The sequence below is a fragment of the Amphiura filiformis genome, chromosome 16, assembly GCF_039555335.1.
Source record: "Amphiura filiformis chromosome 16, Afil_fr2py, whole genome shotgun sequence".
Lineage (NCBI taxonomy): Eukaryota > Metazoa > Echinodermata > Ophiuroidea > Amphilepidida > Amphiuridae > Amphiura > Amphiura filiformis.
Window position 1 is genome coordinate 23180271 of NC_092643.1, and position 27749 is coordinate 23208019.

General features: G+C 35.3%; 1 protein-coding gene across 1 annotated transcript in view; it reads left to right on the plus strand.

Moving 5' to 3' along the window:
- Positions 1-19020: 19020 nt before the first annotated feature.
- The window catches only part of LOC140135745 (uncharacterized), a 178854-nt gene continuing 170125 nt past the window's right edge, over positions 19021-27749 (plus strand). Inside the window, exon 1 of the mRNA XM_072157348.1 lies at positions 19021-19831. Within this exon, the coding sequence (XP_072013449.1) occupies positions 19747-19831 (85 nt within the window). The 5' untranslated portion in view covers positions 19021-19746. The remainder of the gene's footprint in view (positions 19832-27749) is intronic.

Genomic DNA, 27749 nt, shown 5'->3' on the forward strand with positions numbered 1-27749 from the left:
AGCGAATCTGACGGTAACTAGAGGACGGTAACCGTTGGCTCAGTTCACCCTAATGCGCAAAAAAAAGTTTCTTTACATTTGGAACAGACTCAAGACTACACAATAATTTGGTTATGTTTTCAATAGATACAATATCATATTCTGCCCATTTAGACACTCCTTTGGATCTGCTGTAACCTCAACAAAGTTAAAAGTATTGTGAATGAGCGAAGTTCGCATTTTGAAAATAAAAAACTGGCCTATTAGACCATTCCTATAATTGGCATTTTCCTGCCGCTGATGGGGTAAACATCGATATCACGCCCTTCTTGGCCTCACTTTCATTTTACAATCACGTAATACCGTGTCCACGCTTTCGTTATTTTATAACATGTGATAACAATTTTCACCCCATCAACGGCAAGAAAGTGCCAATTATACCAATAGTACTGTAGTTAAAGCCATACTGTGTGATTGGTTCCACAGCAACGCCCTCATTTTTTTCGAATTTATACTTTTTGCACCATTGTAATGGCCATTGGTGTACTTAAATGCCCTGTGCATGTGAAAGACTAAGCCTGAAGTGCTTTATAATTAAAGTAAAAGTTAACATTTATAATAAGACCCGCACGAATAACTAGACATGTTTTATAGTGGAGCATTTTTAATTTTTCCCTCTATATGAACCTGTAGGGGGTTGAGGGTCATTTTTAGGGTCACTTGCCGCTAGATGCTTAAATAAGCACATATTTCCAAAATAGAACCAGTCTATAATGTTCGGTTAAGGACACAAGCCCTTAAGTAGACACTCTCCGAAAAGTTTTTCGATAAATTCATTTAATATTATTTTCTCAAAAAGTAAAAAACTCAGTTTAACAAATAACGGTTGAAATGAAAGCCGTTATTGGGGGCCTAATTATCGTATCATTATAATAGGTCTGGCACCAATGCAAGCATTTGTTTCGGTGTATACGCTCACGCTGTTTTTTACAAATCGCCTGGAATTGTATATTTAGGTTTCAGCGATTGTTGAAAAAAGAGAGGTATGTTTCTAAAAAGCGTTTCCGCTTGGAATGTAGATGCCTATTGTGGAGCTTAATGTCCATGATTTTAATTTATAAGCTCTTTCATCGACAATTTGCAACGTCTTTTGCACACCATACGGGTCGCCTGCTTGAATCGCGATATTTTAAAAAAATTATCGGGTTTTTTTTAACCAAACAACCAGCCACATTATTTCTCTAAGTTGTACTGCAACCGCAGATAACATTAGATCGGCTGTGCTATCGGTAGAATTAAACGAAAACCAAAAGTGTTCGCCAAAGTCATGTAAATATGGACTATCAGGGAATATGGCGTTTTTGTAAAAAGTTGCATTTTTGGCAGTGTTTTTATGTTCTTGCTATGAAGAACATTATGAACTTATCTCCAACGCATAACATAGTTTGCATACCTATTCCGGTTCGATTATGACTTTTTTTATATCCTTGAACTTCGCTATTGGCAAACTTTTGAGCACACTTGTATTTTGTAAAAAGGTGAAAATATTGCAAAACTGAGCATTCTTTCTCATATTGATTGATTTTAAACAATTGATTAAAACCAACGTCCTTGATCCTACTGTACTGTGTTCAGAAGTTTTTGGAGCTTATTTTGGGTGCAAGCTATTGTTAATTTATTTATTTATTTATTTATTTATTTACAACATGTTTACCCAGGGTAGCCCGATTCAGCCGAAGCTGGTCTAACACGGGCCCTGCAAAATACATAAAAGGAAAATAATTATAAAGAATTACAAAGAATATAATTATACAATTTACAACTCAAGCCATTATTAAAAGATACATTAAAAGAATATAAATCTCAAGAAAATACATTTGTACAGTTTGCAATAATTATTAAAACTCACATGCCATTATTAAATGAACATTGATCCATAAAAAACATCATATAATAAAACACATAATAAAATCAGTAACATATATATTTCAAGATGTTATTTACATTATACACTATTTAATTAAAACTGGTGAAAATATACATTTTTGTAATACCGTTTAAAAGTTTGCACATTGATTGAGTTTCTAATATCATTTTCAATTTTGTTCCATAATTTTACACCACTGTAACTGAACGATGATTTAAAACATTCTAAGTCATATCCATGAATTGAAGGTGGCAAAGCCAACTGACCAGCAGCAGCCTGTCGTGTGTTAACATTGTGAGTTGTACATACATGGTTAAACATTTTTGCAAGATAATGTGGCGCCAGGCCATTAAGAGATTTATAAACCATTAGTGCTTTAAAATAATCATTACGAATGTGAAGTCGTTCCCAACCAAGAATTCTAAACATGAAATCAGATGAAGTTAAGTTGTTCACACTCAAAATCACTCTTGCACAGCGTTTATGAAGAACATTAAGTTTGGAACTGTCATCTTTAAAACGACCATACCACGAGATATTGCAATAATCAAATATAGGCTGAACAAACGATTTAAAAATAACATTTAATGTATCAATTTCAAGGAAAGGTTTCAGGCGTCTTAATAGCCCAATCTTACAGAAAACCTTTTGAATAATACTATTAACTTGATCATGCCATTTTAACTGATCATCAATAACAACACCTAGGCATTTTGCCTTTCTTACTCTTTCAAGCTGTTTACCATTAACAAATACAGAAAAATCTTTCTCATTAACATTCCTTAACTTACTCGCAGTTCCAATCAACATAACATTTGTCTTATCACAGTTCAAAAACAATTTATTAACATTCAACCAATTCATTATTGAATCAAGATCAGAAGACAATTTAGCAGATATATCTTGGGGGTCTTTACCACTGACGGAGAGTGTTGTGTCGTCAGCATACATAGATATTTGACCATGGGAAATTACTTTGTTCATACTGTTGATAAATATAAGGAAAAACAATGGACCTAGTATACTGCCCTGGGGGACACCTGTTGAAACAGGGCGTGAGTTTGACATAGTATCTTTAAAACACACTCTCTGGGTGCGGCACGATAAATATGAACTGAACCACTCATGTGCAGTGGCAGAAGCACCCAAATTTTTAAGTTTACTGAGCAATATGTCGTGATTGACGGTGTCGAATGCTTTGCGCAAGTCTATAAACGAAACACCAATCATTTTACCAGAATTAATGTCAGGGTATTGACATGCTTTTTGACTGAATAGATGTTGATCAAACTTGCAACAGCTGTGCTCAGACTTACGTATAATAAGCGTCTCATTGTTATTTACATTAGATAAATGAATTGGAAATGAAGAGAGTTTACTATCGTGAGTTCTATAGGTTTGTTGGTTTAGTTTATCGTTCTGCACAGCTCCAAGATATAGGACAGTGCGTTTTATTTTTTAATTCATCCCATTAATTTGGCTTCAAATGGACAAACCATTTTTTACAGTTATTACTGATATTATTTCTTCATTTTTGGTCATTTGCTGATGGAATTTATTTCTTATAATCTATACAGTCATGTTGATGCAAAGAAGTAGAGCATTTGAGATTGTTCATCAGGTGGTAAAAGTTGTTCCCGAGAGCATTCCCACTGCCTTCAAATTTAAAGCCGTAAGAGTATCTGAAATTAAAAGAAATTTTTGACTTCAACACTACTTAAAATTTGATCGCTTACCGGGAGCGCTTTCACAGTACCAACTGCGTCCTCAGCCGGATGTTACGGCTCTGATGGTTTATGGTTTGTTGACAACCTTCGATGACGTCACACTAGAAGAAGATGACGTCAATGGTGTTGTCCTCGTCCCCCTGGTGTCTCAAAGTGGATCTAAGTCTATTCCAGTGTCTCTGTTCAAGTTTGGTCCTTTTTTGCTGATGTGAATGGCTTCTAGGACCCTTCTGGAAATTTCTTTGGGTTCTTTCCAGCACATGTACGTTTTCCCAGTCTATTTTATTGGTGTTTTTTGCTCCTGGAAATTAGCTTTGATTTATGTTCAGATAGAAGTTTTTCCAACTTTCTACCTGTTTCACCAATGTCAGCATCACAGTCTGAACAGGAGATTTCGTAGACGGTCCCTGACTGTTTAAATTTGTCTACTTTATCTTTCGGAGACACAAGTGTTTGACGGAGTGTGCGGTATGGTTTGAAAGCTGTGGGAACACCTGCTGTTTTAAATGCTCGGCGAAGCTGCTCCGAAGTTCCTTCCAAATAAGGCAAAGTTATTGTGAACCCTTGGAAGTTTCACTATCCGGATCGTCCTGTTAAGCTGATTTTTCACGCTTGTCCTTTGTTCTGAAAAAGGTCCAGTCGCGATAACCGCAGTTTCGGAGCGCTCCTTTGACGTGTTCAATTTCCTCAGCTCTATCCTCCGGATCCGTAACAATTTCACTCCTATATAACAATGTCTTGATCACACTTAGTTTATGCTCCAGTGGGTGGTTTGATGCGAAACTTAAAACTGGTCAGTGTGAGTTGGTTTTCTAAAGGTTTTGACCTTCACACTGCCATCGATACCCCGCACGATCAGAGTCTCTGGTAAACTTAATGTTGTCTTCTTGCGAATTTATGTGATTTGTAAATTCATCCACGTGCGAAGTTGTTATAACGCAAAATGTGTCGTCGACATAGCGAACCCACATGCGCGGTGGATGAGGAGCGGATGACAAAGCTCGCTTTTCAAAATACTCCGAAGGTTGTCAACAAGCCATAACATCCGGCTGAGGACGCAGTTGGTACTGTGAAAGCGCTCCCGGTAAGCGATCAAATTTTAAGTAGTGTTGAAGTCAAAAATGTCTTCTAATTTAATTTATACCACTACGTGTGAATATACAATTTTAGTATCAGAAATGTTGAATGATACCAGGCAGCTGTTAATTGCCTAAACCACCCCACCCCATAAACCTCAGGCCATAAACACAACCCATACCCCGCACACCCACACACCTCGCTCTGCTTTCACTTTGCAATGGAGCTTATAACTCCTCATCAGAGATCTCAAGAAATCGTTTTATATTCTTACATGTCAAAACTAAACATAAGCCTGTCATTATCGTGCTATTCGGGGGAGCACTTCAATTATATGAGATCTAATAATGAGGCCTACAAATTCAAAAGACTATTCAGCAACATTGATAAAATAATATGATAATTGTAAATGAAAAAATAAAAGCATCTGAATCGGGATGATGATAGATCCAATGGGAAAAGTGTGTGTTTGTTGGGGGACACATGGGGTGACAAACCATGTGTTCTGGGTGATAGCGAATGGGGTGTTAATTTAAGGGTTATTCAATAATCCCAGCGAAAGTATAAAATGGTGAAACAAATTTAAATTGTATATAAAATGCCTAAAAGTGAAGGATAAGTCATTAAAATTGTCATAAGGTATTTTAAAACGTTTTGGCAAGAACCGAGGAAAGCCACTAGGTATGCCAATCTCCTTCTTAAAATAAAATTAAATGTCAATTTGTGAAACAACTTTTATATAGGCCTACACCAGTACTTATTATATGTTACATGTATACGTAGCTAGTATTACCATTATACAGTACTAAAGACATGTAAACTTGGCAGCCTTAATTCTGATGTGCAATCGATTTAAATGAAGCACCTAAAGTCAGTGGCTGATAACGAACTGTACACCCACGGCTAATGTGTGCCTTTTGTGCCTATACGGCTACTCAATTACACCCTTTGGATGTATGGGAACAAAAGGTACCTCTCGCTAGTGTAGGCGCTTTCACGTGACTTTCGTTTGACCACTTATTGACAGTAGCATGCCTATTATAGCGTTAATACGCTGTCAGGACAGGTACCGATTTAATGGCGGAAGCCCTTTGTCTCGATGAATAGCGTTTCGGAAACTCAAATAGGCACGAAGGAACAATATGCGTTATGTACTCTATTTCCTCTCCATTCTATCTAACCTCCTTGACCTCCACCATAGACCCTAGAAAATACCGCCACTGAGCTATTATGGAAGTGCCCCGGATACGACAATATAATTAAATAATACCATTTAAAGTTAGAGGTACTTGCCCACTGTAGCATGATTAATAGTTGCTAGTATTGCATAACACTGTAAAGCGTTTTCTAAAGTGTGCACAGAAACAGAAAAAAGGTAAGGTTCGACTAATAAATATTACTATATAATAGTATGGGCAGTACTAAAAGCGCCGAGTGGTTTTATTTATTGTATTTTTAATTAAAAGAACCACTTTTTAGGTAAGTTATACAGCTGAAGTTGTGATAGTTTTGAGATACAACAATATCATGGTATAAACAAGAATATGTCCTATTGGTAAATATTATGTTTTATAAAATGTTAATCAGAAAATAAATTGGTTTGAGTTATTTAGAAGAGTACATGTAAATTCATTTAATTGACTTGTCATTATTTATAATTACCTGCAGCTCCATGAAAGTACACACCACGGTTCACTAATGTCATTAAGTTTATGGTATTATGTTATATCAGAATGCAAAAACGAATACAAACTCTGCAAAAATACATAAAATGCCAACAGGTGCCTACAATTGCGCGAAATTAATTTCTATAAAATGTAATAATAATTAAAAATGTTTAGATATACTTAGAAGCGTATGTTTTCATAACGCATACAACATTCTGTATTAAATGTTTCTTGAAATGCACGCGTGTCCCTACCATCTCTTAAAATGTCGCACAGTGGCGTAAAATTCTCAAAATATGATAAGATTTCTGCAACTTAAGTGAGGCAAAGGCTAATTCACACTAATTTGGCCATAAGTATTGTAAATTTTGATCATAAATGGGTCTAAAAGAAGAGGTCCAGATCAACTGCACCACTATTTTAGCCCAAAACAAAGGTGATATGTTGTGGTAATTTGTAACATTGTACTATTTTTGCCCACAAATTAAGGTGTTTAACGTTCTAACAACAAAAGATGGACAGGGCAATTCTATTTAATTTCTGTCCAGTAGATGGAGCTGGCTAGTCCGGTACAGTCGCCTGTGTCCACTACTCCCCACGCCTGTTGCATTTTTTTATCGTCCAGAGGCTTTCGCCCACGAGTGACCAAAAAATTGTCGTTGTGAGGCAACATTTGCTTGATTTTTTCAAATGAATGTTTGACTGATTAGCATAAACTGTAACCTTTTTGCATATAGGACTTTTAAAATCTCACTGCACGGATTTTCATTCTCACTGCACGAACGTGCCAGGAGGCACGTTAAAACTAGGGAAGACCTTCGTTCAAATCAAGATCCTACGCGCCTTGTCATTCTTAAGACCAACAGATTTATACGCAAGGGTATATAAATGCAAGTGTACGATGTACTTCGCTGATTTTCGCAGGACAAGTGAACAAAAGGATATCAGCCGTCAAGAACACTTTTCCAAAAAAGACCTAGAATACTGTGCAAAAATTCCTATCCGATCCCTTAATGTTGAATGATTTGAAGACAACACCAGACACGTTCACTGTATTAAGTAAATCCACTTCTGAAACAAATTCATCAGGAACGTTTATAGCATATCCACTTATTATTAGCATATCAATAGTTTTTCAGTCTCATAACTGAAGCTTTCTTTAGTTAGGGATGTTCATAAAATTTAGAAGTTCAATATTTTTAGCTAAAAGTTCTTTTATTTGAAAGAGAATTAAATTACCTAAACAATAAGGGGTCAATCATGTTTCTAGTGCATATACCGGGTGTCCCAAAAAAAGGTTACATGTAGACTTTTGAAAACAATCTAAGTTATTTTTAATACCAAATATAAATGTCCTTTTCATGACATAATCTATGAAACCTCTACTAGTACCCCTGTGAATGTCAAGTTCACAACATGCGTATTTAGCTCGCATTCCACGCATTCCAGAGCAAGCTGTTTCCCATGTTTACGTGACATAATGCAACACGAGGTTCGCTGCTCGCACACTGCGTAGGCGTACAGTGCATTTGGCGGGTCGTTTGAGTAGGTCCAGCCATAGCATGGCAGGCACTGTAGGCCTATATTTATTTTGTTGAACAGATAATTAAACTTGTTTAGTTTTACTTCGAGAGTTCGGTCAGAAAATAGATAATATTCGTACAGTTTATAACACAGCAACGATTTCAACTCAACAAAACCCAAACAAAGCCTAAATGCAATTAATTTGATTGTGTTGATAGCAGGAGATACAGCGTGCAGAAATGTCTTCACCAAAAAGTGTTCTTCTTTAATGACCATCTTTATTTTTACTAACAAGAGTCAAGATGCTCTATAAGAGATGTGCAATATTTAATTGTCAATGTGGTTCTTTAGTGCAATAAGTTTTTCAACCATGAAAAAAAGAGAAAAAAGTAATGAAAAAATAGAGCACAAAGATGTGCTTGTGTTTAACTTTCGTTGTGCGATATTTTGATGATTAGTCACTCTAGCCACCATTGTCATCTTGCACTCATAAGTTAAGTTGCTTTAAAGATACGGAGTTGAAACTTAGCAGACAATTACAAGAAGAATGAATAAATAAAACGTCAAAAAATGACAGTGTTTTGTTGTACCATCGCAAAATGCGGTTCATTTTCTTCATGTAACCTTTTTATGGGACACCTTGTACTTTTGAAGTTACAGACAAAAATAGTGTCATCAAATTGCCTAAAATTTTGTGTGTGAAATTGTGACAGCAGGCACATGTACAATGCACACTACCGTATGTGACCCCAGATGACCTCCTATTCTTTACTGTAAGAAAGCTGTTTTGGATGGTCTTGATTTACACACAAATTGCTTTTGAGCTAAATCGAGTGTCGACTTGGTGGAACATGGATTGCACTGTGTGATAGTTTATGAATCCAGTATCATGCCAGTACCAACATAAGTCAACATCACTTAGGTTTTGGTTGTCAAAATTAATTTTTAGTGATTTTCTCCATTGAGCCCCACAGTAAAGCCATTTTTGGACCGTACATGCACATTCCACTTCCCTATGGACGAATAGCGCCACCTATAGAGTGTGATGTGAGCTAGCCTACTTTCGTCGTGTTCACACGGTCGAACATAAGTGAGCTAATACCGGTAATAAGCGACTTATAACCGGTAATAGTGACTTATTACCGGTAATAAGTGACTTAAGTCCAACCGTGTGAACACGACTTTATATATCTACATGTATTCTTTCATTTGGTATTATCATGTCATCGAGCGCAACATCTGGATGACCCCTTTTAATGGTAATCGCATTGTCTAACTTAAGGCCTATTTTCAAAGTTCGCCCACCCTTTGTATCAGATAAAATTGACACGTATGTCTGTGTATTCAAACCGACACTAAACTAATAGGATATAGTGTTAATATTATTACGTTAAATTTTATCTTGTGACCATTATATATTGTGACCTTATGCATGTTATGAGAAACATCCAACGTAAAACAATGTTCTTCACAAATAAAATATACATTGTTAATATTATAACTACAAATGAACCTTTTTTATTAGTTGAAGAACTGAAAATAGTATGTTCCTGATGAAATCCGATGGTATCAAGTGCAACGCAGCAAAATGAGTTCTGAAATATTTATTTCCATGCAGTACTTGCTGTAATTTCCACACATTATAAACAAACTTGTTTGAACTGGTTGATGAATAATCTACAATCATGATATACACCAATAAGTATTTATACCTCTTTCCAATCGCATAAATACAAATAAAGTAAGTGAAGCAACATCTCATACATAATTCACTGAATAGGACGTTAAAGGTGAACTATCCACTATTGGTTCATGTTACAACTCGTATGAAATATTCTAATCCGTAGGAAAATGCAAAATTTCATTAGTAGTCGAGTCATGAGTCTTTAATTCAATTTCATGTGTTTGTGTCGAGACCGACGCCCTCTGGCTACTTAGTATCTTCTTATGTGAGTACAAACTGAGGTAGCTGATGAAGCAATGTTGCTGGTGTATGCTTTATGAAGCATTTAGAAATGATTAGTCTCACCCATTGATGATGCCAATCTGAAGCCTTGGGTGTTGCTCAATATGTTTTTAATCAGTAAAAAAATCAGGGTTTTATCACAGGTTTTTCCCCAGCAAACACCGAACATTTTCGACATCATTCGCAAAAGGTTAGAAAAGGTTGCCAGAAAACGTTTATATGTCAAGTTATATAAAGGGTACATAAATGGTTTAAAACGTTTTCATAGCATTCAAAAACGGTTTTTGATAACTTACTGCAAATATGCTAACATAATTTTATTTAAGGGTGTACAAAATATTTGGCAAAATATGTTTGCAAAATATATTTTACAATAACATTTTGAAAACATTTTAGAAATATTTTTTGTAGTGTGTTTTCATTCAAAACGTTTTAAAATGTTTTCATGACCTTTATATAACCCGACAATTAATGTTATTAAAATGTTTTTCCCAAAACCTAAAACCCAAAATTTAACCTGTTATAAACGTTTTTGAAACGTTTTGTGTTTGCTGGGTAACTAGGGTAAATTATTTTCAAACTCTTACTCCCCTGCATATGGGTTTACCCGTATCTTCAACAAATGTGGAATTAAATTGAAACCCATACTCCCTCCGTGAAAGACTTTAGCAAAAGTGTGGATTTTATATGGAATAGCCAAATGTTTCTAATTTTGCCTCATGTACACTTGTTTATGTTTATGGTGACGAGTTACAAGCTCTCTGTGTGCTATGGAGATGGAGTGCTGCTGTGGTTTTAATAAGAGTACGCCATCTATATTGACTTGATCTGACGCTAAGCACCATGCATTTCTTGGTTAGAGACCAGCTTTACGTCATTAGTCCAAGATGTTGACTGACGTCCCCTTCCATGTTTCATTACTCCTCCATGTTTCCTGACAATATAGCCAAAGTATTTTAGCTTCCTCTACTTTATACCATTTTTGATGATTAGCAATGTTTAATAAACATGTGCCTTTATTGTCTAGGATCCGAGCATTTGTGTTCTTGTCTTTCAATGTCACTTGCAGACGCCTCCTGTAGCACCTCATCTCATTTCTCTGCGATTCCTGGTAATAGCCCAAAACTCACATCCATAAGTAAGCCATATAGAGGTAAAGTGCTCTATCCCACAAAGTCACAGTTTCTGAGAAAATGGTATTGTAAGATTCCCAAATTTATAGTTTTTAACATTTATATAATTTGTTATTGTCAATGATTTCTTTGACTTCTTCAATTTGCCACTTCCGGTAAAACTTCTTTTACAAAGACATTGCTATTCTACTTTAACAAGAAATGAAATAATATAAGATGTATGTCTACCCCCTAGGCACCCCGCACCCCTACACACCCCTGCACACAAACCACGCACGCACCCCAGCTCTAAGTGTACAAGAGACAAGAGCAGCTACCTGGATGTGAGTGTAATACACAATACAGTGACACCCTCCCATCCACCCCACCCTACCCCCGCCCCACAAAAAAACCAACAAAACGTACACACACTGTGTACGCAAGTTATCCAAATTAAATGTAAATACGCCTATGTTGGTTATTACAACGCATAATGATAATAATTCTTTATTGAGGGTAATTCCACTTCACAAGTACTGCTTTTCAAGCAAACCCTCATGCAATTATTAATGCACGGTATGATTATAATACTGTAACACATAATTATTGATAAAAAAAGGTAAATATCACGTATAATATACATGTATATGGTAAATCAATAACATGATATTGGTTACATGGGATATACAATTTGATAGATAAGACGGACCGATGTTTCCCAAACACATAAAAATGAAATAAGAATTCCACCTATCATTTAGTGTTATCGAAGCAACCTAAAAATCGATTTTCATTGTCTAGATCAATATATTATTGAAAAATAACACCTTGATGTTTTGCAAATGTTCATTCTGCAAATCATATACTTTGCAAACTTGTTTAATTTATTGCTGTTAATGAGTTATGTAAGTTTTACAAAAGTGTTGTTGTTTCAGCCCTCTTAACAACGTAACTCAAGAACCGCAGCACCTATAAAAGTATATCTATGATATTTTAATTCTTCTACACACTCGCTATGAATTGAGCAATACAGTTTTTGCCAAAGCTCACTACCATTAGTAAGATGCTGTGAACTACCAAATCACAACAGTTTAAAATAATTAATAACCTTAATACATTCATTGTGTTATCTTACTTGGTGTTCTAATAAGATAAGATTGTCCTGGCTAGCTGATTATGTAACACTTGCAGTCATGTTTATAAGGCACCTGTTGATTTGGTTATAATATGGAAAATGTCAGGAGAAAATGTCAGTCAGTTTATATTGTGACCTAATGATATACTATAGGATTGCCCCATTCATCGTCATATTGACTGCTTTCAAATTAATATCAAGGGATTTTCAATGTACGCCACAACCAAACTGCTACATTAAATCGACTATGTCCTGCGGAAATGTATTCTTACTTTTCTAGATGTGAAAGAGTTGAGCTTGCAATAATATAAAAAGAGCTGAGTTTGCAACCTTCGCAACTTACTCAAATAACAGGGCCCCATTCGATGCATTCTCATTGCACTTAAAACACACGATATAGCGCCATTTCCATGTGAACCAAACGAATTGCATACCCAGCTAGTTAATGCAGAAAATGTCACTGGTATCCGTTGCCATATTGGGTTGTTTTGTAACTAAATTTGACATGTTGATTCAAATAGAAATCTTGGTTATCAATGCTTCAAATCCAATGAACATGAAACAGAATGGCTATCGAAGAATACGGGAAGAATATTATAGAGAAATCGCTCAATGTCACGATTGAAGGGGAAAATAATTATTTTGCAACTTAACTTTCAAAGCACAGGCGTTGTAGCTGATGTTGTTGCTACATCTGCTGTTGGCAGTTGGTGTTAATATTTTCTCTTATGGTTTTGCTAACTGAACCATCGTAAAGCTACAATCATGTATAAAAGTAATGAGACACCCCTGTCCCCTTATACATTGTTGATCGGAGTCATATCGCCACCCGCGTTGTTGAGTCTGTCAACATTGGCTGTGGGTGTGGAGAGCAATATGACGTCATACGTCAAGGAGGATTCCACCTACATTCACAACATTAATTGAAACAAGTAAGAAATACCCGAATAGCGAGGAAAACGATGAACATGATGCAGCAAGTGTCCCAACACATTTTGTCTACGATTGTAGATGACATGTTAATATAAAAAGAATTTCAATCATTCCACTGTGCTTTCTTCATAATAATGTAATGCCATAAACATGATAATAAAAATAAATGTTGGTATTTATACAGCGCCTTTCACATGTTAACATGTACCAAAGCGCTTTACATTTATTCCACCGTCGTTAGAATATGTCAGCTGCCATACAATGGCCAAGGCATGCTCATACCTTTGGGCGGCGCTCAATGGACAGTATTCATAACAGCTCCCCATTTCACACCTGGGTGGAGAGGAGTAATCGAGATAAAGTGCCTTACTCAAGGGCACAACACGATGGCGTCGCCGGGGCTCGAACCCGCAACCTTCCGATTATGAGTCGTAGCCCGTACCGCTCGGCCACCGTGCTCCCAATATAATGTAGAACTAACGACATGATAAATGTTTTCTTGAAATACAAGCTTAATAAAGGAAAATGAGCTCCTAAATAAATAAGATATTTTTAAATTTGTGCGCATTATTACAAAATCATTACCGCAACACGTGCCATTACCAAACAGGTAGTAAAACAGAATGTTATCCATTATTTATCAAGGCATGTTATGTAAGTGGATCAAAACCTCTGTGCAACTGCACTGTGCCTCTAAGTTTCTGACGTAATCGAGGATGTTATACCTGAACAAGGAACAGATGGCGTGCATATGAAATGTCGTCTTCAAGGTGAATTTCATCTATGAAGCGACATTGTGTCTTGAATTAAGTTTGTATTGAAGCTACTATGTCATTGCCACTTCTTATCTATGCTAACGTATTCACATACATGTACATGATATACCTGAGAGGAAAACATAGGTAGCTTTAAAAGCCTCGAATGCTACTATAAGTTTGAGCTGCATGGATCAAATCACTCGGACAGGTTGACGTAGTATTAAGTCAGCAAAACTCTTCTTGGCTAAAATTACTACATTTGCCATTGATGATCTGACAATTTCCAAACAAGACAACCATCGAGGAATGTGTAGTAAGGGAGTTACGAACCTATTTCCCCATGATATCATGGAACATTAAACCGCCAATTCCATTGCTTATTGTACAATGTTTCAAACAAACTGGCTTTAAGCACATAAAGAATGACTATTACTTAGATCCGTGGCATTAGTAAGACAAAGTGGTCATTTTCTTCATGTTCATTGTCATTTTCAACGTCTGAATATTTTCAGATGTAATTGCAGTCTTACAGAAAATGTTACCATGAAAGCTGTTTTATCACGCAATTAAGTATTTGTTCAGCCCAGTTTAGGTTGGACATAAAAACATATGCAAACATTAAACTTTCCGACCACCTTGTAAACTATCCTGTCTTACCAATTTAAGCTACTTTCGCTACGTACTATCCATCATACATTATTTGCACATAATGTACATGTTGCTTGTTAATAATACTAATTCTATCATCATAATTACTATCTTTGACATCTTAATCATTCACCATTTTCATCAAATGTCTTGTCTTTTGTAAACCTTTGTATAGGGCAACAACTTTTACTACGTACTATCAATTATTGTATCTAGCTTCTTGACAATGATAATTCAATCGTAATATTTAGCATCTTTGCCATTTCAATTATTTCCCACTTCGTCAAATGTCTTGCCTTTTGTAAGTCTTTGCATAGGCAAATCAGCCTGCTGTACCCAACCGATATTTCAATTCACAAACGACCACATCATCCATCATTAAATAGTATCAGATATAAAATAAACGCAAGTATCTTCCGTACAAGACAACAGATCACCTGACTTTCACAGGGCAATTATCACTAGAATGTCATCTACATTGTCTACCTAAAAGCAACACGAATTATACACCACTATTCCAGTGTCATTTTATCAATGTGATAGCTAGGAATGATTAGGCAATCTATATCAGACATATCTATTAGTATTGATACCTTAGGCACAATCATGTCATTGCTGAATTGTTAGGAGATAGCAGTGCGACTGTTTCTTGTAATGTGATGATTATAAATTGGGTTCGTGCTGAGATTTCTCCTCTGTGTTTCAATGAACTCTAAAACAAATTTAGATTGATGTTAAAACGGTGGTAAACTTGGTCAAATTATATGCTTTGAAATCCAATATTATTGCTTCAAAGCCTTTAAGAACCCTTTCGATGATTCTTGACTGGGTTTATAAAATATGAGCCCAAATTAACCTTCAAGCTTTTCAAATGCTTATTCCATGAAACCTTGTTTTATAGTTCAGCAATAATGATAAGCAGAGTAGAGTAGACAACTATACACCTGTGACAATATCAGGCATCATTTCAACAAATTCTAACAAATAATACATCAAATATAATTCAAGCCCTTCATGACTGACTTTTATTTTCCGGTAGGTATCTAGTTTGTCTTGCAGCAGGAAGAACTATCGATAGCATTCGCTGCATACTATAAGTGTATAAGTGGTGCGTTTACCAGTTGACTTTCACAGGGCAATTATCACTAGAGTGTCATCTACATAGTCTACCTAAGAGCAACACGAATTATACACCACTACTCCTGTTCATCAATGTGATAGCTAGGAATGATTATATCAGACATATTAGTATTGATACATGTACCTTAGGCATTGCTGAATTGTTATGAGATAGCACTGGGACTGTTTTCACTTAAATTGCTTGAAAGTTCATTGAAACACAGAGGAGAAATATTAGCATGAACACACTATATAATCATCACATTACAAGAAAGAGTCCCATCGCTATCTCATAACAATTTAGCAATGACATGATTGTGCCTAAGGTATCAATACTAATAGATATGTCTGATATAGATTGCTTAATCATTCCGAGCTATCACATTGATAAAATGACAGTGCAGTAGTGGTGTATAATTCTTGTTGCTCTTGGGTAGACAATGTAGATGACATTCTAGTGATAATTGCCCTGTGAAAGTCAGGTGTTCTGTTGTCTTGTACGGAAGATAGTTTACCGCGATGTGTAATGCTTGCGTTTATTTTAGATCTGACGGTGTTAATGATGGATGATATAGTCGTTGGTGAATTGAAATATCAGCTGGGTATAGCAGGCTGATATGCCTATACAAAGGCTTACAAAAAGCAAAGATATTTTGACGAAAGTGGTAAATAATGAAATGGTAAAGATAGTAATCATGATGAATCAATTTATTATTATCAAGAGACTTGAGGAACAGTAAACACAAATAATCGATAGAACGTAGTGAAAATTGTTGCTTAAGGGGGTACTACACCCCTGCCCATTTTTTTTGCCTATTTTTGCATTTTTCTCAAAAATTATAGCGCATTGAGGAAAAGTAAGATATGTATATTATAGGGGCAAGGAATACAACTACTGCACTGGAAATTTTATTTCAGCACGGACAACAGTTGTGGAGTAAGAGTCCAAAATGAGGGAAAACCAATATTTGATCAATAAATCAATAACTACTTGCTTTGAGTTGTTGAATTTTCAGTACAGTAGTTGTAGTCCTTGCCCCTGTAATATGTATACCTTACTTGTCACTAATGTGCTATAATTTTTTAGAAAAATGCAAAAATAGCCACAAAATTGGGCAGGGGTGTAGTACCCCCTTAATAAGTATGATTTGCAAACCAAAACACAAAGAACTCTAGAAGCATTACGTAATAAGGTAAACACGTCAGTTCAACTTATATTGTGGTAGTTTCTTACAGATACCTACCGTAAAGATAAAAAAAATAGGGGCTTGAATTATATTTGTTGTATTACTTAACTGTGACTCGTTTTCTATATATAAGATCAATGTATTACCCTCCAGAAATAAACTGTATTAAAACTACCAAAACTGATTAAATATGGTCTGAAAGCTCCGACTCTCCTTAAGAATGTTTTCAATTATTCTTGTGTGAGTTACGTGAGTATTTTAAACATGAGCCTACTTGAACCAATACAGGCTCATTAAAATGCTTATTGCATGACGTCTTGTTTTGTTTCTTAGTGCACCGATAGCTTGATAATAAGCAAATGAAGACATGAGCGTAAGAAGACCTTACGTCCACTTGGCCCCTCAACATGTATACACTAAAGTTGCGTATAGTTTCGTATAGTTTGGTAATGTTTTATACATGTTCAGGGGCCAAAACAAATCTTTCAAAACCTTTCATGATGTTTTCACCCTGGAACATGTATTAAACAAACATTATAAAACCCCAAGAAACTATACGTAACTTTAGTGTATGCATGTTGAGGGGCCAAGTGGACTTACGGTCTTCCTGCGCTCAGTCTTCAAATGTAAAGCAACAACATCAGTCGTCATTGATAAAGACCTTGGTTGGTAGTCATCTTCTTAAGCAATTATCATTCAAATGGCGTCTGTTATTTGTCTGGCAGAAGGAAGAATCACTATTATTCACTGCCATTTTGTCATTTGATAATTAGCGATTATTAGCAATCATTAGGTAATTTGTAGCAGACAGTTACTGTGATATTGCTCCCCTACGGCAGTTTATGTGTTGTTGCCGAGAGCAGTGTGACTGTACTGTGTTATTTGCTGATATACACTCACGATAACTCTGCAAATCGATGCTTTCATCATGTCAAAATTCTGCACTATTTGCGCTAAATGCGAGAAACTTGTGCGTAATGAATTCATTTCATTTCATCAAGATTATTTACTGTATAAAACTGACGTAGTTTGACCTAGTCAAATACGTTGTTCATGAAATACACGAGCTCATATGATAAATTGTCCTGCCTGTTTATGATAATAAAGCTTTTTAAAGCAGAATACCTAGTATAAGTTTTACTTAAGTTTTAAACATAACGTTTTTTATAGCGCGCCTTAACCTTCTCCACGCGGGTGTCCACTGAAGACGACAAGTTTTTTTTTTAAATATAATTGAAAAATTTCATAAATGTAAATTTCCATGACCATATTTGGAATCAGCATGAAACATGCATTAAAATGAGTACAAACAAGCCTAGTATCGGTTCAGTGGTTCTTGAGACACCTCTTGATATTTTGAGAAAATATCTCAAATGTTAAGGCCTATGGCCAGCACACAGTGCATCAATATATACCTATAATTTCTGCATCAACTCCGGGCATCAACTAAGACTTCATATTATGCATCAGTGCACTTTGTTGATTATTCCATCATTTATATTTATCAGATCTTAAATAAACGCAGATATCAAATATTGTACAAAACAATTCAACAAAACACCTGACTTTCATTAAGCAGTATTAAGGTTGCATACCTTTAGCTCACTGCCATTTTATTAAAGTGAAATGTAGCAACTTAACTATAAGGTTATCTTACAAACAAAAATATACTGGTACTCGAGGTAAATTGTTACACGCATTGTTAGTAAATAACAGTGTGCCTGTATTTTACTCTCATGTCGTTCATGACTCGGGTTTCAAGTTTATAAACATATTCATTTTCAAGCGTGTTTTTTGATGATGCAACTTTACAGAATGGGCTAAAAGTACATTCTTAAAAAGTATTTTTGTAATTATAACAATAACCCTTCGTTAACAAGTACGCATCGGTATTGATACAAGTCAACAAATCAATCGATCCAATACATTTTTCTCTAAAAAAATCCTTGCAATTCATGCATCCACTACCCGCAAACAAACTGGCAACCCATGAATATCGAGCTAGCAGACGATACACATGTGAAAGTGTAAAGCTGAATTTATACTCGCTCCATACATCGCTGAGCGACGAGTGATACGTATTTGACCAACGAGGTAGTGCGCTTATCGCAACGCATCCAAAAGCGCTGTACCGTATTGGATAGAAACGAATCACTTGTCGCTCTGCGGTGGAGTATAAATCTAGCTTTAATGTACGACGCATGCTGATTTTAAACTGCCTGAATATCTGTAAATCTCTAAGACAGTCAGTGTGACACACGCATGCTGCCTGCCATGCCCATCTTTAGCATACAGATATTTAGTTATCGACGTCGTTGCAGTATCCAAAAATAAAAGCAACTGTTGTAACTACCATATAGTGGAGTAGTAGTAGTTGTAGCTGAAAACCAGTATACCCATATGTCATATGCAACAGTAGGTGAAGAGAAGCATATCGCCAAGCGCAGAATTTTACCGATGTTTTATAGTTGTGTACTTCAAATTGGGATGTGTATATGAGAGTTTGCTTCTAGCGCTCATATAAAAAGCTTTTTAGTGATGCCTCGGATCGTCAGCCTCACCGACCGCGTGTGAGGGGTCGTGGATATATATTATCACCGCGCCGTGTTGTGCCTTTTCATCCCGCCTTAAAGATAACTTCACCGAGGAGGCTCATTATATGATGAACATACTCAAAGACGTAATACTGTAGTTAATTAATACAGTTAATAACCACTTTTCCAATCAAGACACTTGGATCATACATAATAGTTACACGTACACCGCGCCGACCTGTTGTGTTAGTCTACACAGACAAAATCAAGGTGGAATAAACAGTGAAACACTACACCGCAGTTGATTAAAGACGGTGCTGCCATAAGCAGGCGAAGCAGGAAATTACACGAAAAAAAGCCTTTGAATTTGGTGAAATCGTCTGCTTTTTATTATTTTCCCGCGCTCAAATGTTTGAGCGTATAAAGAGATGCTGTGAGGTTGGTTAGATAACTATGTGGCCACCCTGTTTTCTTCTTGCCATACTTATTCTGCTTTCTTCATCATGTTTTGCATCTGGTACTGACCCATTGGAAAGAAGTAAGTGATTATTTTGTTTATAAATCTTTATTGTGCAAAGATTTTCGGCGGTCCTACTTTAAACCTTTACCACCTCTACCGCGCCCCATTATCTCTTTTCAGTAGTAACTGTACACGTCGACTATGATCGAGGTACTTCCTCTCTCCTAACTTGGGGGAAGAGCAGTACTGCATATATGTGCAGATGTAAGCATAATGTACATTACCATACAAAATTGTCGCGTTACTTCAAATTGTCTACTCTTTATGACTATTATTCCCAAAACTTTGTCACTACCATATGCTATTCTCACTTGTTTTTTAAATGTTGCAAGTCCACACGAGCATACAAACTATTAGCATTAGACATAACATAAGATTATACAGTTCATAGTACATGATTGTGGATTAAGTATTATCCTCAACACATTTTGTGACGGGCACCCAATAAAATACTGATTATCAACTCAAAAGTCACAATTAAGCAAATGATGCATACAGTTTACCATTGATAACCTCTATGCATCAAAATCTCCTTAAAAATTAAATAGATGAACTGACCTCAAACTTGCTGGACCGTTCTTGCATACAGCAAACAGCTACTTTAAAAGACATTATCGGGATACTTTTTAAAGTATCCTTAAAAGAATATTTGTTACTGAATAATACTGTGTGATGCATAGTGGATAGTAAAGTATCTTTCCACTTCCCAGGTTACCTTTTATTGGCATATTCCATTTAAAATCCACACTACCCCTGTGGAAGATTTTGGAAATATCTGCCACAGGGGTAGTATAAATGTCAAATGGAATGAACACATTATAGTAGCTCCATTTGTAACTCACCCTCCCTCAGTGGAAGATTCGGGTTGAATCTTTCTCAGAGGGTGTATGAAATTCAAATGGAGCTGCCTAATGTGCTCATATTCCCCCTGTGGCAGATGTTTCCAAAATCTTCCACAGGGGTAGTGTGGATTTTAAATGGAATAGCCCAATGCGGGCTTCCACCAAATTCTATGCGCATTGTTGCAGGTATTCTAATCACTCTCTTAATTATCATTTCATATACAGACGTCAATAACTTTATTATTTCATAATTATTCAAGTTACGCACGAATAAACTAATTTATTACAATTGCATAATGTCATTACCCTTATAAGTAATAATACTATTATCATTGCACATCCTGACGTCAATAACTTTATTATTTCATAATTATTCAAGTTGCGTAAGAATAAATAAACTTGTTCAATGACCACTTTCTCGTAATACTTAACGTGATATATAGTAGTATATTTTGTTTACGATGATAATTCAGTATCAAAGTGTTTACGCAAGAGGAAAATAATACTTTAAAATCACATGAGAACTACCTGCTGATTGGCCAAAATGAACATTGTGTCCAATTTTGAACCAATCAAGGAGGGTATTAATAAGATCATCTGCAAATGTAAGTTTGACCATAAATAATTTAAAGCCTAGTCATAATTGGCAATTCAAATAAGCATTTCAAGTTATCAACCAATCAGAAATGCTGTTAGATGGCCAATAGTGTCCAGGGGGTTAAGTCACGCAACTAACTTATTTCAACAAGATGATGTGTAAGGTAATTTTGTACCTTCTGGATGACATCATACTGTGTTAATTTACATTGCACAAAGTCAGAGGTTACACATCATGCAAATTGTACCAAGTATGGATGTTACAAAGCGGCAACCAGTGAACAGACACTTGCCATATTTGTGGTAAATGTTTATCAAAGTTGTGTTTTATATTGCCTTTATCGGACTATTAAGGTTAAATTAAATAATGTGCCCCTTCGATTGCTCATTACTTTATCTCCATGTGTCAAATCTATATGATTTGTAAATCCAATCTGGATATTACAGACTTTTGTCCTCATGTAAATTTGTTCTGTTTATTTAATCCTGACAATATCATGTATGTAGAGCTTAAACTATTCTTCAAGTTTCCCTCGAGACTACACTCCATTCGAAAGGTGTTCATTTCCTTCGTTTTCACTTCCTTTTGCAAACAGTAGATAGCAAATACGATAATGAAGTGAGAGCAGAATAACAATTACAGCATTGTCTGTATCACAGTGTGCGGTACAAAGATTTCCCAAAGGTACATGTGTATTAAACAAAAGGGATGTCTTCAAATAGTTAGTGGTATAAGTTACTTAATTGCTGATAAGATTTAAAGTACGTTTCTAGGATGGATTTAATCATTTTGTCAGAAACAGTTATTCCATTATCAAGATTATCTTTCCAAACCAGCATATAAGAAATTAATTTTTGATAACTTAACACAAAATTCCGAGTGTAAAGATATTACACTATTACTTGTATCGAGAATATTCAGTAAAAACAGTTTCTGATATAATTACATTTTCATTCCATTAACGGAAGCAAATATTTCTACAGAGCGCGTTTTATTAAACCGTCAATATAAAGTTGGTATCTCAGCATGAAAGAAGCAGAAGCTCTGCTCCAATTTTCATGAAAGGTTGATATTTAGTGTGATGTTCGACACAGCACTACCAAACCCATGAATATTTATTGAAATTATGCAGACGCTTTTTAAAATACTACTAATAAGAAATACTTCTCGATTTCGTTTTGAAGGAAAATTTTAAACGCCATTCGATGCCTTCAGCTTAAATTATAGGCACATGTATGCACTTATTCGGTGGGTGATTGTATAAAAAAGAAAAGACGTGGAATATTGAATCTTTGAATTCAAAATATTATAATGGCTATAATGTTGAAAAGATTGCACTAAAATTACAAAACACTGTACTTGGACCAAAGAACTACTTTACCGTACGCAAAGAAGGCTTTGTAGATGAAACTAAGCAACTGTTAATATGATTGAAATACACCTGTACATTTTAACGAAGTCCTTATTATGATGAATTTGATGTCATTACAGTACTTTTCAATAGTACGATGTTCTCGGCACTAAATGAGAATAGGCAGATGGAGATAAACACTAAAAGAGCAGTTTTAAAAAGATATATTTTGTTGATCAGCTGTAGTAGATCATTATTTTATCAATCAGAAGTGCAATGATGGCTCTTGAAGCTCTAACTTAACGAAACAGGTAACAGTCTCTTAAAGACAATAGTGTGAAGCTAGAGGCATCACGTATCAGCTTCTTTAAAACTTACTGACACTAGGTAAGTTATTCCTTGTATGCTTTTAGTAATTAAAATTCATCAGATGTCTTGTGTGTGTGAATAACACGACAAGATAGAGATGCATAGCTGTTAAACCTAACACGTCCAAATTCATGACTACATGTTCAACAGTTCGTATTAAGGTGTGAAATATGCCATCAGTGAAAGGTAGTGTGCTTCGGCAACTACACAGTTCAAGCTAAGCTAGGCCGGACTTGGATTCACACCTAGTTATCGGGAGATGAGAATTTAATGTTGCTTAAATTTCAAGTCAGAACATGTAGCGTGGACGAGGTTGAACCGTCGTGACCTTTATACGCTTCTTTAAGGCTATTTAGTCAGAAAGATATATTCATGAAAATCACATTATAGTTGATTAGGTAGGTAATATCTTCTGCACAGGGAAACATTTCAATCTGTACACAACGGAGTCAACTCCAAAATACTATATAAAACCTTAGTTTTTAGATGAATTATTTTCCTGTCCTTGAATTTATCAGTTTGTCACACAGTCACGGCCATGCAGGGGCAGTTTCTGGTCCAGGTGGGGAATCAGTTACATCAGAGGACCATGATTGGTTAGTCCAGCTTTCCAGAAAGTGCCCTTCCAGAGATAGTTAGTGATTAATTATTGACAGTTGGTAACAGGAGTCATGCTGAACGCTTTTTGACCAGAGTATAGTTAAAGGAGTTTTTCCTATGGTAAAATAAAACATTATTAAAGGATTCTGTTGCGTGATGATAAAAATGATGAATATTTCTTCCCATATTTGTACACAAATAAATATATAAAATCATAGAATCTCTGCTTTTCGCACTTTTTTGTTTGTTTGTTGAGATTAAGTCCTAAAACTCTAAACAATTACTATGGATGGATGGTGGTGACCTTCAAAATACAAGTTTATATATGAAGCATTTTGTTGCATCATTCCATTCTCTCATCTCACATCTTACATCGCATATTTACATTGCTTTTATGTTACTATAGCAACCGAGTTTGTTGCATACGCAGAAATCGTGATGTGTTCAATTGGCATTTGGTATTAAAGGAGATAGTATACATGGAATATATATGTGGATCAACAAGTTAATGTTTGTAGATGTAGTAGCTGATGAAAGCTAACATTAATGTTGAACTAATGTAATTTTGCTTCGATTTATATTGAATTGATTTTTTATTTAATCAACTGTGACGTGGTATGTACCCTTTGTGAGTTTTATATCGACGTAGCAATTAAATGGTAATTACATGTGTCAAAGATGACATTCTGCAAATAAAATGATTATTGTACAAAAGATGTAATATCTTCACATTCTAATGTAAAAATAAGAAGATCAAACTCTAATAAGTCATGTTTATAATACTAATTCCAAACTTTTATATGTACAAAATAATTCCGTGTTTTCTATTAAAATTCAATCAATGATTTTGACGTAGTTTCGTGTCAAGTTCAACGAACTTTGAGACAACCGTTAAGCATACTGATAAGCAATAAACATGTAATGTTCAAATCATGCAAATATGTGCAGCTAATAGACTCGTAAACAGAAATTGTGATTTTAATCTATCTGTAAAGCAGTTACACTTGTATGTAATAAAGATATTCATGTGTGTTTCAAACCTTACTGGGGTTCTCCGCAAATCTCAATGCTCACTTTACATGTTTTACGACATACATTGACTAAAGGCGTATATTGTGGTTCCTAATCCCTGGTGAAATATGTTGAAAGTACATTAAACACGCTTTTAGAAAAGATGTTCTTGGATGTCCTATATGTAGAACCACCAAGAGGAAAAAAGTTCTTAAAATTCGAAAGAATATCAGTCTGGTTTCTGATATGAATTGGAAGAAAATTTAAACTTCAACACTACTACTTTGATTCTTTCTAGTCTTTACCAGACTTAGTCTTTCCCAGACCCTTATGCAGATCAGCAATGTTCTTTCCGGCCTTTCCAGAACCGTTTGTTTGTTCGTTGTGGAACCATTTAAGGTTCTGCATACATCACAGGTAAATAAAGTTTTAGTTCCACTGAGACCCCATTTTCTAAAAATGCACTTTGGTTATTTGTATGTACTTGCAATGGAAAGTGTCAAGGGGATATTACTTTGATATTATATGCTTATGCTTAATTTAGAAGACACGTCAAATGACCTATGCAGTAATTCACTATCTTTCTTTCTTTGCAATGATTTTGCATTTCCTTTATATATTATTAAATTATGAAATCGTGTTATCTGAATGTGTGAATAGTTGTTTACGACAGGCAGTGTCGATATCAGATTTACTTGCATTGTTAAAAAGTTAATAAAGTTGTCTTGGATATAAGCATACTGACAATCCAGCAGTTACATAAATCTATCTGACCTACTTATGTCTATATTATATTTAATATTTTCTATTTTAAAACTTGAATAATTCCTTGAATAATATCTTGTTCTGTGAAACGGATGAACTTTTAATACAGAATCTTATCCGGCTTCTGCCTAACTGTATGCGAAATTGTATTACCATTTCACATACTGACGTCAATAACTTTATTATTTCATAATTGTACAAGTTACGTGAGAATAAACTTAATTATTACAGTTACATTATGGCATTACCTTTGACCTCATTCAATATCCACGTTTCCATGTATTTCTTTATGTACTATACATATATAGGGTGTATCAAAATAAAGTATACAGTTTGAAACATTCCACTAGAGATGAGGTATTTGGTCACAATGATATCATTGACACCTGCATCAACATCTTGTCCTCCGGTAACTGTAAAATCACTGGCTTGTGATCATTAATAAGGACTCGGTGGCTATTTTTGGAAGACGAGTAAAATTTGCAGTTGCGCGAAGTCAATTCAAATCAAGGCAATATGAAAATAAATCACTTTCTTCATAGTAATTGACAGTCGTAGTCTTCCACATGGCCTCCAGAGGATGTTGGCTATGCAAGGCGTTCTGAAGGTGGTGAAACTGTGATTTTAATTGACTTCGCCCAACTGCATTTTTACACGGCTCACGGCAAATAACCACTGAGTCCTTATTAATGGCCACACGCTTGTGATTTTACAGTTGTGGGCGGACAAGATGTTGATTCAGCTATCAACTGAATTATTTTGACCAAATATCTCACACTTTTTAATCTATGCATTTTTCAAATTGTATACTTTATTTTGATACACCCTGTGTACAGGTTTTTTTTATTGGTAATGATAATTCAATGTAAGTGTTTACGCGTGAGGAAAATAATACTCAAGTCACGCAACTGAGTTATTTTTAACAAGATGATATTAAAGTTATTTTTGGACCTGTCGGATTACACCATGCTGTGTTAATTTACACGGCACAAAGATAGATGCTACAAATCATGCAAATTGCGCAAGTACTTGGATGTTACAAAGCAGTGGACATATGCTAGGCATGTTTGTATCCAATGCTTAAAGTCCGGTTCTTAATCCCCATCGCAGCGCGATGCAATGCTGCGATGCTATAAAAACTGTAATCTGAGCCAGGTTTTTACGAGCTCAGCGGTGAAAATTCTCATCGCGCGATGGAAATTTCGGTCCGTGATGGAGTTGGATTTTGTTCAACTTTATAGCATCGCGCTGCGATATCGCAGCCGTGCACGCTTGTGATTGGCTGTGGAGTAAGAATCGGACTTAACAAAGGTGTAGTGTTTTATATTACCGTTTATGAGACTAACTTTAACCAGGTGCTCCTTTGACTGTTTAATTGCTTTGTTTCCCTGTATCATATCACTATTGAGGTTCTACCTTTATGTAAGCATTATCACAAATTCGAAGGTTTGATTTTGGTTAGGATTATGTATATATAAAATTTCGCGATGCTTACATGAAGGTAAGACCCACATTGATTTCCAAATCCAACTTGGATATTTAAGATCCTTTGTCCTCCTGCATATACTTATTTTGCTTTGGATTTATTCTATTATGGCTATTAGGTTCATTTTTCTTCACGTTTGCCTCGAAACTGAACTCCATTCGAAAAGTGTCCATAGCAGTTTTGTTTTATGTCTTCTTTTGCCTGGGTTACTCAATTAGTGATTGTTGTAAGGTATCATGTATCCATGTTAAGATATTCATCAAGCCTGGGGTTTAAGCAGTATACACAATTATGAATACAAATACGCACATTATCATATACATACATAAAATTACATTATCAATACAGCGCATCAAAGACATATACTTTTATAAAAAATATAAAATTACAATAAGAATTAAACATTTTGCAAGCAAAAGCAAACAAAACTTCGGATAAAACTTTTTCAAAGCAATTACCGATTGCATTACATTTTCCTTCGTTTTCACTTCCTTTTGCAAACAGTAGATAGCAAATACGATAATGAAGTCAGAACTGAATAACAATGACAGCATTGTCTGTATCAAAGTATGCGGTACAAAGATTTCCCAAAGGTACATGTGTATTAAACAAAAGGGGTGTCTTCAAATAAGTTACTTAATTGCTGATCAGATTTGAAGTACATTTCTAGGATGGATTTAATCATTTTGTCAAGAAACATTCATTCCATTATCATGATTATCTTTTCGAACCAGCATGTTTATAAGAAATTAATTTGTGATAACTTGACACAGGAATCCGAGTGTCACCGTATTACTTGCATTGAGAATATTCAGTATTAACAGTTTCTGATATAATTACGTTTTCATTCCATTAACGGATGTAAATATTTCCATAAGATAGAGCACAGCGCGTTTTATTAAACCTTCACTATT